General features: G+C 37.1%; 1 protein-coding gene across 8 annotated transcripts in view; it reads left to right on the forward strand.

Moving 5' to 3' along the window:
- ELAVL2 (ELAV like RNA binding protein 2) overlaps nt 1-10,499 on the forward strand; it is a 130,795-nt gene extending 120,296 nt beyond the window's left edge. For 2 of the 8 annotated variants that reach the window (XM_033858012.2, XM_033858016.2), the window contains exons 6-7: nt 7,059-7,097; nt 7,706-10,499. In XM_033858012.2, the coding sequence (XP_033713903.1) occupies nt 7,059-7,097; nt 7,706-8,036 (370 nt within the window). In that variant the 3' untranslated portion in view covers nt 8,037-10,499. The remainder of the gene's footprint in view (nt 1-7,058; nt 7,098-7,705) is intronic. The other 6 variants (XM_033858013.2, XM_033858017.2, XM_033858014.2 and 3 more) reach the window with 3 other exon arrangements.
- Nucleotides 10,500-13,055: the final 2,556 nt, after the last annotated feature.

Below are 13,055 nucleotides of genomic sequence, written 5' to 3' on the forward strand. Positions count from 1 at the left end.
AGCATCTAGTGGGAGAGGCTAGGGATGCTGCTAATCACCTTGCATGTACAGTTATAGCCCCCAACAGCAACAGATTATCTGGCCCCAAACAGCAGTAGTACTGAGGTTGAGAAACCCTGACCTACAGAATGCTGGGGGTCTTCTTAACTGTTTCCAGTGCTTTCAAATTCCCCTTTTTAGTTTTTTTCTTGATAAGATCTTATTCTTGTGTTTCTTTTTTTTCTTTTTTTTTTTTTTTTGCGGTATGTGGGCCTCTCACTGTTGTGGCCTCTCCCGTTGCGGAGCACAGGCTCCGGATGCGCAGGCTCAGCGGCCATGGCTCACTGGCCCTGCCGCTCTGAGGCATGTGGGATCCTCCCGGACCGGGGCACAAACCCATGTCCCCTGCATTGGCAGGCAGACTCTCAACCACTGCGCCACCAGGGAAGCCCTTGTGTTTTAATTTTTAGGTCAAGCTCTTTCATTTACTTCGTTTTATAATATGTGCACCACTAAGGGTACCTAACTTATGTGATGACATTACGTTTTTATAATTTAGTTCCTTCTTCCCTTTTTAGGTTTTTATTCCTTGCAGTTTAGAGGTTGGCAAACCCCTGTAAAGGCCCAGATAGTAAATATTCCAGGTTTTGTGGGTCATGGTCTCTGATGCGTGTCTTTTTTTTTTTTTTAAACAACTCTTTAAAAATGTAAAAACCATTCTTAGCTCCTGGGCTGTAGAGAAACAGATGGCAGTCTGGATTTGGCCCGTGGGTGGTAGTTTTCTAACCTCTCTCTAGTCCATAGAATGACCATGCATTTTTAGCCCAAAGAGGATATTCTGTCTCATAGATGGGTATAAATATTCTGATTTTTCAAATTTTATTCTAATACTGGGGCAACAACCAGATTAAGTCACTTAAAAAAAACCCTAATCTGCATGTGAGAAGAATGGTGACTTTTAGATGTTAAACAGAACACAGAGACATAAACATTTTTTATTTTCCGTAACATTTTTAATATCCTTTTTGGCCATATGGTATACTGCAGCCATAATGCCATGTAACCTCCATGCTAGTATTTTTTTGTTTTGTTTTTTATCACCAGTGAATATCAATTTTATTTCCTTGCTGGAGCAGAATAGTTAATTACCAAAAATATAATCACAAATTTAGCTTAATAAAGAGTTACATGTTTTCTAGCTTAAATCACATGCATTTTTTTCATTCAGGTGTTTTAGAGTGCTGAAGAGAGTAAAGATAAAAATTAGTAAAATATCTCCTTTAAAAAAAAATTATGTCACCTGAGGTATGAGAAAGAAATTTTCCGTAAACACCATGTTCATTTCCTACTTAGGGTGGCTTTTGCCTTGGGAGAAGAGGGTTTACTGTCAGAGGCTCCATTTGGAGCTGTATGACTTGGTACCCAGTTGACTAAGCCTTGTGTTCACTTCGCTCTCTGCTTTAACTTTGTAAGGTTTAAAAAAAGCATTGGTAGAAAGGGAACACTGCCACTTTTGACTGTGGTGGTTGGTGATTGGGCTGGAGGAAGACATGCATGGGGCTGCTTGCTCCTCGCCCTTGCGGAGAAAGAAATTTCACAGTCATTTCTTAACTCTGCCTGTAGGTTTCCTGTGTGGCATCTTAAGTGAGTAATATTTTTTTGCAAATTTAGCACAGACGTGCATGAAGGAATTTTAGAGGTGTTTCCTAGGCAGCCTATCCAGTTAACTTCAGAGCTCTTTGGGGCCTAGAAAAGAATTTTGAGCTTATTAGGTAGAGGAAAGTTGTTTGAAACTTACTGGTTGGTTTTAATACTGTGAAAATACAAGATGTTTGATGTTAGTAGAAAGCTGTATTAGTTTAAATTGTTATTTTTGGTGTTTCCCAATTTAACCTCTGGTTTTTGTTTTATGGTAGTTACTGAGTAAAACTGTGCTCTTAAAATCAAGATTGAATTCTGAGAAAGATTGAGCAAGAGGACTGAAATGATAGGATCTCCAGGAGAGTGCCTGATTATTGAAATGGCAAGGCATGTAGGTGACTCAAATATTAGGTTGTTGATAGCTATTTCATCTGCTCTCAACATCATCTAGCCCCCTCCCTGCATGCTTTTTTTTTTTTTAAATTCGGTAAAGCTTTACAGGATGTTCTGATGATCAGATTTAATATTTTAAAAATTATCTTCTGCCCATTCTGTGCTTTTATCTTTTAGTTCCGTATGTGATTAGCGATTCTTACTTTCCTTATCTCCTATAAAAAGAAGTTTTGGAAAAAGGGAATAAGAGTTGTCTGTTTTAAGGGAAACTGGGTTTCAGAAAATCGGGAAGAAGTTTATTGTACTTTCAGATTCTTAACTCTTGTCTCCGTCACCCCATTTCTCATAATCCATCTTCAGATAATAAATTATGAACTAGTCTTTGAGCTCAGTGAAGGTGTTTGGTTTAGATTCAGTGTTATAAGAAATTGAGAGCCTTTATTCCTAGATTTTAAGTTTACCCTGTTGTGTATTTGGTTGCTTTTCTTTAATATCTTTGAACCTGGTCTGTCATTACCTTGATTTTTTTTTCCTTATTCTATTGAATTAAGGTTGAATCTTCTTTCATCTCAGAAGGACTCTTGAATTGAAGGACTGGCTTGCTTTGTTGGTATTTTGCTCTTTTGTAGTTCAGGCCTAGGTCATTACCTAGATCTTTTGTCTCTAGTATCTGTGTTCTCATGCTCTCAGCCTTGAGTTTGTCACCTTCCTGCGAACACTTAGAAAATTTTGCACTGTGTGTTTTTATGTTGTCATAGTGCCTCGGGAGTTGAGAGACATTAGCGAATACAAGTTATAAATATTAATAGCCAAGGATGTTTTTAATATTTATGAAATGTACCTTATCTTTTAAGGTTAAAAAAAATTAAAATCCATGTAATAAGAGTTAAGTTTAAAAGTGGGCTTGGGAGGTTTATGGCTCAGTCAACCCATATGAATAATTAGAAAGAGAATTATTTTAACATGAGCATTGCTAATCTAATATGCTTATTTAATTGACTACAGTTTTCAAAATAAGACCGGCCTTGTTTATTTGGATGGATAGTGTAATTCAAGCTCCTTAAGTATGTGCTTGGGACATGGTATCTGAATTAAACTTTCAGCCAAATTTTTTTCATCTCTCTTCTTGTGCAGCAGCCTTAATTTTATTAAATGTGGTCTAGTCTAATGGCTTGTGTGCCTGCTTCTATAATAAGCCTTTATGCATTTTTAAAGGAGCCTTTTAAATCAGCATTTGAGTTTCATTTAAGGCATGTGCTGGTTGCACTATCACAATTTACTTTGGGAAGAAACTGGTATCAATCGTCCCGAATAATTTTTTTCCTCTGTTTACAGGAATTAGATAAGGAGATGAGTTGATGATCTTGTTGTGGGTTAAATTCAAAGCAGATCTTGGTCAGTGATCTTTAGTGAGGTTTTGAGAACCATTATTTGTAGAGTTCAGAGTTTTCTTTTCTTACCCATTAGTAATCTCTCTGTATATTTTTATTTCTCACTTTGACTGACATTTCCCCTTCTACCTGCGTGTAGGCCCTCCCATAGTCTGTCAGCTAAATTTCTTGGAAACTGGGAAGGTACCTTCTTTTCACTCTCTACTTATAAACATCTAGCTTTGAAATGGGAATATTCTATTCAAAATATTGCCCACTTATAATCAGAAACTAGGCATGTAGTCATAAACTATATGCACATGGGGGCTTGTGCTATTATATTCATTAATTCATAAACCCTAATCATAAACAGAAAATAAAAATAAGGATGAAATAAACAATATATCAGTGTTTTGCTAATCATGCTAACTGGCTCATTTTTCACTTACATAATATCTTAGTAAATAGTATACCTTTAAAGCAAGAGTCATAAAATTATGATCTTGATAATTTGGAATTTCTTGTCTGACTTCATGTGAGACATGTTAGATTATTTTGTCTAACCGCATAGTGCAGCTTGTACTAGGAGTAGGAGAGAGAATCAACTCTCTCTTTTCTTATTTACTTGGGCTTTCCTTACTGGTGTCATCCTCCCTCTGATGATGGTGATGATGGTGATGATGATTTGTTGTTTGCAGGAATCTTTTTAAAACTACCTCTTCTTTGAGGGTTGTTTTAATTAAATCTAATCCCGTCAAATCCACTTAACGTGTTATTTGTAAAGTGGATTATACCCATGCTAAAGAACAGGTGACTGTGTCACTTTCCCTTTGAGGACCGCTCAGTCTTCCCTCAGGAGAGTATGTGATGCATGGGGACTGAGTGAGGGCTTTGGATGCAGTACATTTATTCAATATGAGTAAAGAATACTTTATTTTTAAATTAGAAAAAATTTGTATTGGACACTTTAATATTTATTTGCCATACAGCTGTATATCATCACACACACCCCTCCTAGGTCATTCTGGAGGCTATTAACTTGGTCTCCACTAAAAATTGGCTTCTGTCATTAAATGATCACATGCAAAAGATGGCTGTCCCTGAACTCTGGACAGACCCAGAAAAAATGTATAATTCTGGAGAGTAATAGTGGTCCTTGTGTCTGAGCTAACTGCCTAATTGACAGTTTTCCAACTTCTACAAGGCTTGGGGTACATGGTACCCTAGTGGAGCACACACTGCTTTCTCCCAGCTCCTGTGGGTGTGTGGCACTGAGAGCAGGGTAAACTGCTAGGTCCAACTGTGGGCAGGCGGGGGTTTTCAGTGTTGCCTAGGTCCTGTTTCTTAGATGCCATGTTCCTCCTTGTTGATGGGAGAGGAGGGAGGGGCAAGGAGAGCAAAGAGAGAGAGAGAGAGGGAGAGGCAGATAACTTGGCTTGAATTGCATAGGATTGAATTTTTTCTAAAGTGAATATTGAGTGAAGATATCAGTGGGCAGGATTGTGGTATCACACAGGATTTCACAGGTAGGGCAAATATGAGGCTCATTGAGAGGGTCCTCAGAGATCCTAGTATAAAAGTCCTAGGCCTTCTGCCTGGAGAATCCTGGGGTGGAGAGTGAGAAATGAGATATCTCTCCTTTTAACACATGTAATCCACTTCTGGGGCAGTTTTGGTTTCTACCCTACTTAGAAAATACTGAAAACTTGCTTAGGAGATTCTGTCTCTGGACTTTGGTTAGTGTCCTAAGCTGGTGGTGATAGAGTCTGCACAATTAATGGGCAGAGATGATGTGACTCTGTTTTGGTGTCTCTGCATCTGAGCCTTTGAGTACTTTGGAAGCAGACCTCAATATGTTATTCTGTTCTACTGGTGTCATATGCCAAATGCATTCTGTATTGATCATTCAGCAATTCTATGAAATTATCTATATCAGATTACTTTATTGTTGATGCTACTAATTTGTTTGCATCCTTATTTCTGGTATTTGTGGCCTCTACTTTGGAGTATAAGGGTATGGCATCTTTGACTATACTCATTACCTCTGCACAAAACAAAATCCCCCTCCCACCTGTGTACTTTTTCCATACATGTGCTCTCTCCCTTGCATGTGCAAACAGGCTCCCCAGTCTGCCCTTCTGATAGTTCTTACTCTGGATTAAGTAGTTAAGGGTAATGTTAGTAACCTCAATGCTTTGATTCAGTCAACAGATACTAATTGTAAACCTGTAGTGACCCAATCTGTCTGTGCTCCATGATTAGTGGTACGATGAGTAATGAACTTGTCCCTGCTCCTGAGAGGGTAGAGGGACAAGGCACACACCACACACAGATGAGGCTCCTTTGTCACTGTGATTTGTTCCTTTTTTTTTTTAATAGTACTTTGCATTACAGTCAGCTCGGTTCTTTCTTTTTAATTTTACGAAACACACAAATGTGCAGAGGTAATTGGGAATAGGAACCTGTGAAGATTCTTTGTCCAGTTCCGAAAGACCAGAAGGAGGCGTCTTGAGGCTTTTATGAAACTAGGAGGAGTTGCTTTCTCATGTGTGCTCTAGCCTCACTTGAGGCCACAGGTTAGACAATAAGGTTGAAACATTTTTCAAACTTAACTGTTCATGGCTGTTAAAGAAAAAAATGTTCTCCTGACCCAGGGTCTTACTCGGAGAGTGTTGAACATTGTGGCGTTGAGGTATTCAGTTATGCCTACCTCCTCTAAACACACGTCATTGATTGGTACTCATTGCACAAATGTGGAACATTGGAATGGTCTCTTTGAAACTGATAAAGCAAGAAGAATCAAGTGCTTAAAGACATCAATTTAATTTTTGAAACAGGAAAAGAGTAGAGAGTTTTAAAGAGTACCCACCCACCGCCATCTACTTCGTAAAAAAAAAAAATTGTTAAGAGAAGCTCATTTAAGTTTGTTTCTATCTACCTGCTTCTTACACCCTGAGTAGTGGGACTATACTTCTTGTAGGACAATCAAAATAAGCGTCAGACTGGGGTCTGAAGTCCTTGCTTTGTTGCTCAGTGAGTCTGTCGTCTTAGGTTCTGTGGACCTCAGCTGAATACATTGAGCAATGGGAGGTTCAGCTGAGGTTGTCTATAAGGTTCTTTTTACCTACAATAACACCACTTTGATTTTAAGAAATGAAAGTCCTTTGTACTTGGGGGGTTGAAGGGAAATTTATGGAATTCTGTGTAAACTGCAGAATTTGAATATCGATGCCACCATTTCCTAACTCTTTGGCCTTGAGCAAGTCCCTTAATCTGAGTGCCTTATGATACTCAGGAACTAATAGCTCTGAAAACTAAAAATAATATAAGGACATGTAGGTGCATGTGGAGTGCTTAGAACTTGCCTGCAAAAGGTGAGAACCCAAATGTTAAGTATTCCAGAGCCTCCACATTTCCTCTTGAAAGGGTTTCCTCAGATGACCACCAGTGATTTCCCTGACCTTTGTAGAGATAAACTATATCCATTGGAAGAGCTACTGTATTATGGCAGTGGGTACCATCCTCTCAGAAATGTAAGAAGCCCCACTGTTCTGAGACTTCACATACAATTAATATATAAAAATCCCCTTGGAAGATGGCAGTAACGAGCCCAGCTTTCTTGGACATCAAGGGGAAAAATTAAAAACTGAAGTTTGCTAAATGTGTGTTTTGCAGGTTGGACAATCTGCTCAATATGGCTTATGGAGTAAAGAGGTAATGATAGAGGTTCATGATAACCATAATCCCTTCCCATAATTGACTAGTTTCTTTGATTTGGGGAGTGACACCCTTCATAAGTTTGTGTTGGGTTTTCTTTTGCATGTACAGCCTAATGAAAAGCTGTTTTTGAAGCACGGTTGACTCAAGGAATATTATTATACCACTGGATGCCACCTGGCCTTTAAAAACCCCATTATTTGTTTTCTCTTGCATTGCGACGTTATAGCATGTTTCTGTCTGTGTTGGTCCTTCTTGCCCCCAGTCCTGCTTAAGTTCATGAAGCCAGTTCCAAATTTATTTCTTTGCTATTGTGAGTAATATTTTTCAATACAGCATATGTGGCCATTTCATAACTTATTAATACCGTGATATTATAGCATGCCACTGCAAGCCACACACCGACTTTGGTTGAAACCTCAAATAGTTGTATGTATCTGTTGTGGGGAGGGGAGTTACCGAAACTCTTGGGATGGGAAAGGGGAAAGAATTAAGTCCATTGCTGTAACCAACCTCTGTTTCTATTTGTGCGTGTGTGTGCGTGCGTGTGTGTGTGTGTGTGTGTGTGTGTGCATGTGTGTGTGTGTTTCTCCTATTTTGTTTAGTAGGTTTTCTCCAATGACCATTGATGGAATGACCAGTTTGGCTGGAATTAATATCCCTGGGCACCCAGGAACAGGGTGGTGTATTTTTGTGTACAACCTGGCTCCTGACGCAGATGAGAGTATCCTGTGGCAAATGTTTGGGCCTTTTGGAGCTGTCACCAACGTGAAGGTCATCCGTGACTTTAACACCAATAAATGCAAAGGTTTTGGATTTGTGACTATGACAAACTATGATGAGGCTGCCATGGCGATAGCTAGCCTCAATGGATACCGTCTGGGAGACAGAGTACTGCAGGTCTCCTTTAAGACAAACAAAACGCACAAAGCCTAATGAGCTCTTGTCCTCAGTCCATTTATATATGAAAACTATACAACAAAGGCAAGTTAAGAGAAACTTTATACATTAGTAAATGTCTTTGTAAGTCAGTGTTGAGATGGGATAAAACGACTACTTAGCATCCTAAGAAATATGTGAGATTTTTTATTGCTAGTATTTGAATTAAAACTTCTTAAATATCTTTTATGTTTGAATATGGACAAGAGGTACAGGGTTTTTACCTGTCACATTGCATTCTATTGCCTTCTTTGAAGAAGGTGGACCTTTTAAAGTGTTTCAGCTAAGGGAAGTCATTTCTTTTCTTTTTACATAACTGCCTTGAACCTGTGAGTAAATATTGAGGCTTTGTGTTGTAATTCTTTAGTTGGTTGTGTCTTCCCCCCCCCCTTTTTTTTCTTTTTCTGATTAGCTTTGTGTTTGGTTTACATTTAAAGCATTGCTGTTATGTCTGAGAAAAGTATTTTGAAGTTTACATTTTTATTTATGAAGTTAAAAACAGTATTTATTTTGTAATTATGATTTGGGTTGGGGAAGGGGGGCTACATTATAAACGCTTATTGTAAGAATACTGGAGAACTTTTCGTAAAGCAGTACCTTGCCAAAGAGATAAGAGCCTCTTTGATGTGGGTTTAAAAAAAGCATCTATTTTTATAAAAAAGAAAATTTGGAGAAACTTTTTACTGGTCCTGGAACAAATATTTTGACTTGAATACTTTGAGAAATCTCTTCATATGACACCTAGTGAGCTTTTAAAATTTACCAGGAAATTTGCAGTGGTTGGAAAATTTAGAAAGATTTATGATGTAGAAAATACTTTTGAGATCTTTGTATGAAAGGAGTAGAATCAATGGGGGAAACACTGCTGGTTTCGTTTTTGTAATCACCAGTGGAGCGTCTGATCATCCTGGTTATTATGTGATAGGTGGCTCACATTGATTTGTGATTTTGAAACAAAAAAAATTTACAAAAGAATATATAAGAGCAGGCAAGAAGTTTAAATTACCACGAGATGGGGGAAAAAAAATCTGTTCTTCCTAAAGAAATCCCTTCAGATAGAGCTCATGGTGTTTAGTGATGTACTTGCAGTATTGTTTGAAGAATTGTTTTGTCTTAAGGAAAAAAGATGTTGCACATGATTTGTACTGCAGCAGATCGGCAAAAGTGATCTGAGTTGGATATATTTGAAGGTATTTTGAAAGTTATGTTCAAGGCTAACACCTGAGCTTTGTGTAATGTAAATAAGACCTTGTGTTATGAACCTTTCAGCTAATTTGATTTTTTTTTTTCCTTACATGCCAAGTGATGTTCAGGTTTTGAATGTTTTTGTATCAGTTTTTTCCTTTGTAAATGGCATTAACATTGTTATTTGAGGTCTTGCTTAATCACTTTTGTTGTCCTGAGGACTTGAATTTACAGTGCATCAGATTTGTTGCTAATTTTGTCTGTAGATAGTCTAGCTTCAGCTGTTTATGGTGATGCTACATTTTCGTTTATAAATATGTTTGTGGTAAAAAAAAAATGAGTATAACCATAGGTTTTGAACAAATTTCCTTACATTTTTCATACAAAAGTCATAAATATCTGTATGCTATTGAAATTTAACTTTGTATGATGCTTAAACCACTATTTGGGGAAATAATAAAATAAGTCTTTACCATGTATGAAAGAAATTTTAAAAAATACAAAATATTTTCTGATTAGCATCTAGCTTATAATAAATTTTCAAAAAAGCTGAAGGCAAAAATGCCTTCATCAGGATGCACTGAGAACTATATAGTTACGTCCTGCTTTTTGTATAAACTGAGATGCTCACATGCTTCCCCTTAGAACAGGCAATGTGCTATGCATAACATAGTTGTACATTATCTTTGCAGTTGCGTTGAGTTTTATTTTTATTATTTAAAATTGTAGTTATAAAAATTTTCAGTATAGTACAGTACATATACTGTGAGGCGCGTGCTGAAGTGAATAAGCGAGTTTTCATGCTGACCCACTCAATGCTATTCAGAAATCAATTGGCTTAGCACTTTCTCATATCCTTAGGTGCATTTAGATTGTCAGAGTTAACCTGCATTTAAAAAAAAACAAAAAAACTAAAAAACAAAATACATGTATATACTTAAAAAAAATAAGGTTTCCCTCACGGGAAAACAGCAGCTACATGCTTCTTTCCTATACTACTGTAGCAAACCAAGGCATTGATGAGAGGGCATGCAAATTGTGCTTCACTTTACAGTGTTTATCAGAGCACTTAATAAAATGTAAGGCTGGTATTTATTTGAAGTTGTACAGTATGACTTAATTCACATCTGTTGGAATAGAAAATATATTCTGTTGAGTATTTAAGAGGCTGTACATGTTTTCTTTTGTGTTTGGATTCTTTGTACTTTTTCATGTTCAGTACATCAATAAACAAAGTTGAAGGGAAAGAACAGTGTGGTGAGTAGGTCTTTATACATTTTTGGGGGCTCCTGTGCTCAGTCTAATAAACTTGCTCTCTTGAGTTAAGAGGTTCCCTCAGAGCTTTAGTTGAAAGCAGTGTTATGTAAAGTATTCCAAAAGGCATGTTAATTGAAGTAGAATGTGCAAAAAAATTTTTTTGAATGACACCTTCTGATAAGTTAGCTTTCAAACATTAACTCGATGGGTAATTTTTATAGGGATACGTGCTTTCATTGGCTAGTTGTACAGTTTGGGTAATTGGATGCTGACATCATTCTATACCTCTGATTGAATAACCAGTAACTTTTTTTTTTTTAAACAAATGGAAATTGTCCTCACACATTTACTTGAGCTAAAGAAAAACCAAATAGAAGGAAGGTAACTTACTCTGCTGCCACTGGCAAGATTTAATTCACCCATAGAATCAACTGTTGTTGAGTGTAACTTTTGTTGCCAATGCCAGATTATCAAGAGACTCCTCTAAAATCAGAAACTCAGTTTCCATTAGGTTAGGGTTGATGTATGTAGTACACGTGTACAAATCATGACCTCTGCCAACGCTGTGTTTCACATATATATTCAGCCCTGGTAAGCATCCTTAGCAGATCTGTGGAGGAAGGAAAATATTTCTTGCTCATCTTTTATACAAAGGTTCTACTTCTGTAGAACTTAAGAAAACTTGATACGATAATGAAGTGCTTTTTTTCTTTTTTTTTAAACAAAGTATACTAAATGGCTTCTTTTAATTTGATTGTGTCTGTCAGCTTTTTTGGTAAAAAGCCATTCTAAAAGTAATTGTCCTGAATTCACAGTTTAGTAGTCAAGAGCTCAGCTGAGTGACAAGACAATTTTTTTTTTCTTCCAACATGCAATTAATCTCAAATCTCCATGCTCCCTTTTTTATTACAGGAATTCAATACTCTAATTTTGTGATTTTGGAACATCCTCCCCTCACCTCTCTCCTCTTGTATGCTTATCAGTATTTTGACTGGTTTGCATGTCAGCAGTTCTTTTATATTTGAGCAGATAAGGGGAAAATTCTCAGTAAAGGTTTGTGACACTGTTGGTGTGCTTGAGGAAATAAGTTTTTTCCCTCAGAATTCCTTCTCACCTTATGCTTGCAAATCATCCAGGTTATCACAATTCAGTGTTAGATTAGCCAGTATAAATTTTGAATCTTAACATCATTTTACATTATTATAATCTGATTTGAGGAAAGGTGTTAGCAATTTAACCTTAATGTTTTTTTAAAAATAAACAGATTGCAAGTGTCCTAGCCTTATTTTATGCGACGATCAAAAAAATGTAGTGGAAACTTGTAATTTCCCACTCAGAGGGGTACCTAGAAATAAGAAAATGCACATACTTTAGTAAGAAGTATGTTGACATTTTAATATACTTCTAGAACAGTATGTGTATACCTTGTTGGTAGAAAATACAAAAAAAAAAAAAAAAGAGGCAGTGGTTTTGATCCTTTATGCCTGTATTACCATATTGGATCCTCAAACAGTGGAAGAGAACAAAAGTATTGCTAGAATTATAACAGAATTGATTATTATTTGAAGAGCATTTATAGCCTCAGTTATTTCAGCAAGTGGTTCATTTTTTTCTCTACTGTTGTTTGTATTCTTTCTCTGAAAATTTTCAAAAGTGGGCTCAATTCCCTTCAGGTTGGAAGGACTAAAACATCTACACATTAATACAGGTAGCCTGTTGACATGGGGTTACTGAAATGAACCTTTCCGGTGTTCTGGTTCATAGAAATAAACAGAAGTATTTTTTGGTTATTCAGCACAGGTTTATTGGTTATCTATGCTGTGTCCTGGGTCTGTAAAAATGAGCAAGATGTGGCTCTTACCTTCTTGGAAACTGTTACTTAGAAGTGAGAACAGACAAGCCACCCTGCCATGCCACCTGGAAGCAGGTGTCCAGCTAACTTGCTGTAGTTGTTAAAAACCCCTTTACAACTCATAAGAGTGAACCTGCTCTGTTCTTCTTATAGATTCTGCTTTTCCTTTCTTGGATTGATTATTAGCTCATTTGTTACTAATTTTGTTTTTTTTTTTTTGACCGTGCCCCTCGGGCATGTGGGATCTTAGTTCCCCTGACCAGGGATTGAACCCACGCCCCCTCCAGTGGAAGCGTGGAGTCTTAACCTCTGGACTGCCAGGGAAGTCCCTCATTTGCGTAATTTTCAATCTGGCATCCGTATCATTTAGTTTAGTCAATCTTGAGATGCTCTCCTGTTCATTAAGTTGTCCATATCCTTTCTGAAGCAAAATAAACGTTATTATACACAATAAAGACATTGCCTGTGTGAATAGTTAGGTTGATGGAGGAATTGGCTGGATGGTCTTGCTCTCTCTAAACATATAAGATATGGAGTGACAACTTGCAAAGCACTCATGGTAAAATATCCTGAATATTAAAAGTATGCTGACTAGCTTTATTCTTTGAATGAAAACATGTCAAAATCTTAGGGTCTCACACTCATTATTAATACTACTTTTAGCTTAAAAAACTAAGATGTAGATTAAGATGTAATAGATACTAACCCCCAGAAATACTCAT

This window comes from Tursiops truncatus, chromosome 6 (assembly GCF_011762595.2).
Source record: "Tursiops truncatus isolate mTurTru1 chromosome 6, mTurTru1.mat.Y, whole genome shotgun sequence".
Classification (NCBI taxonomy): Eukaryota; Metazoa; Chordata; class Mammalia; order Artiodactyla; family Delphinidae; genus Tursiops; species Tursiops truncatus.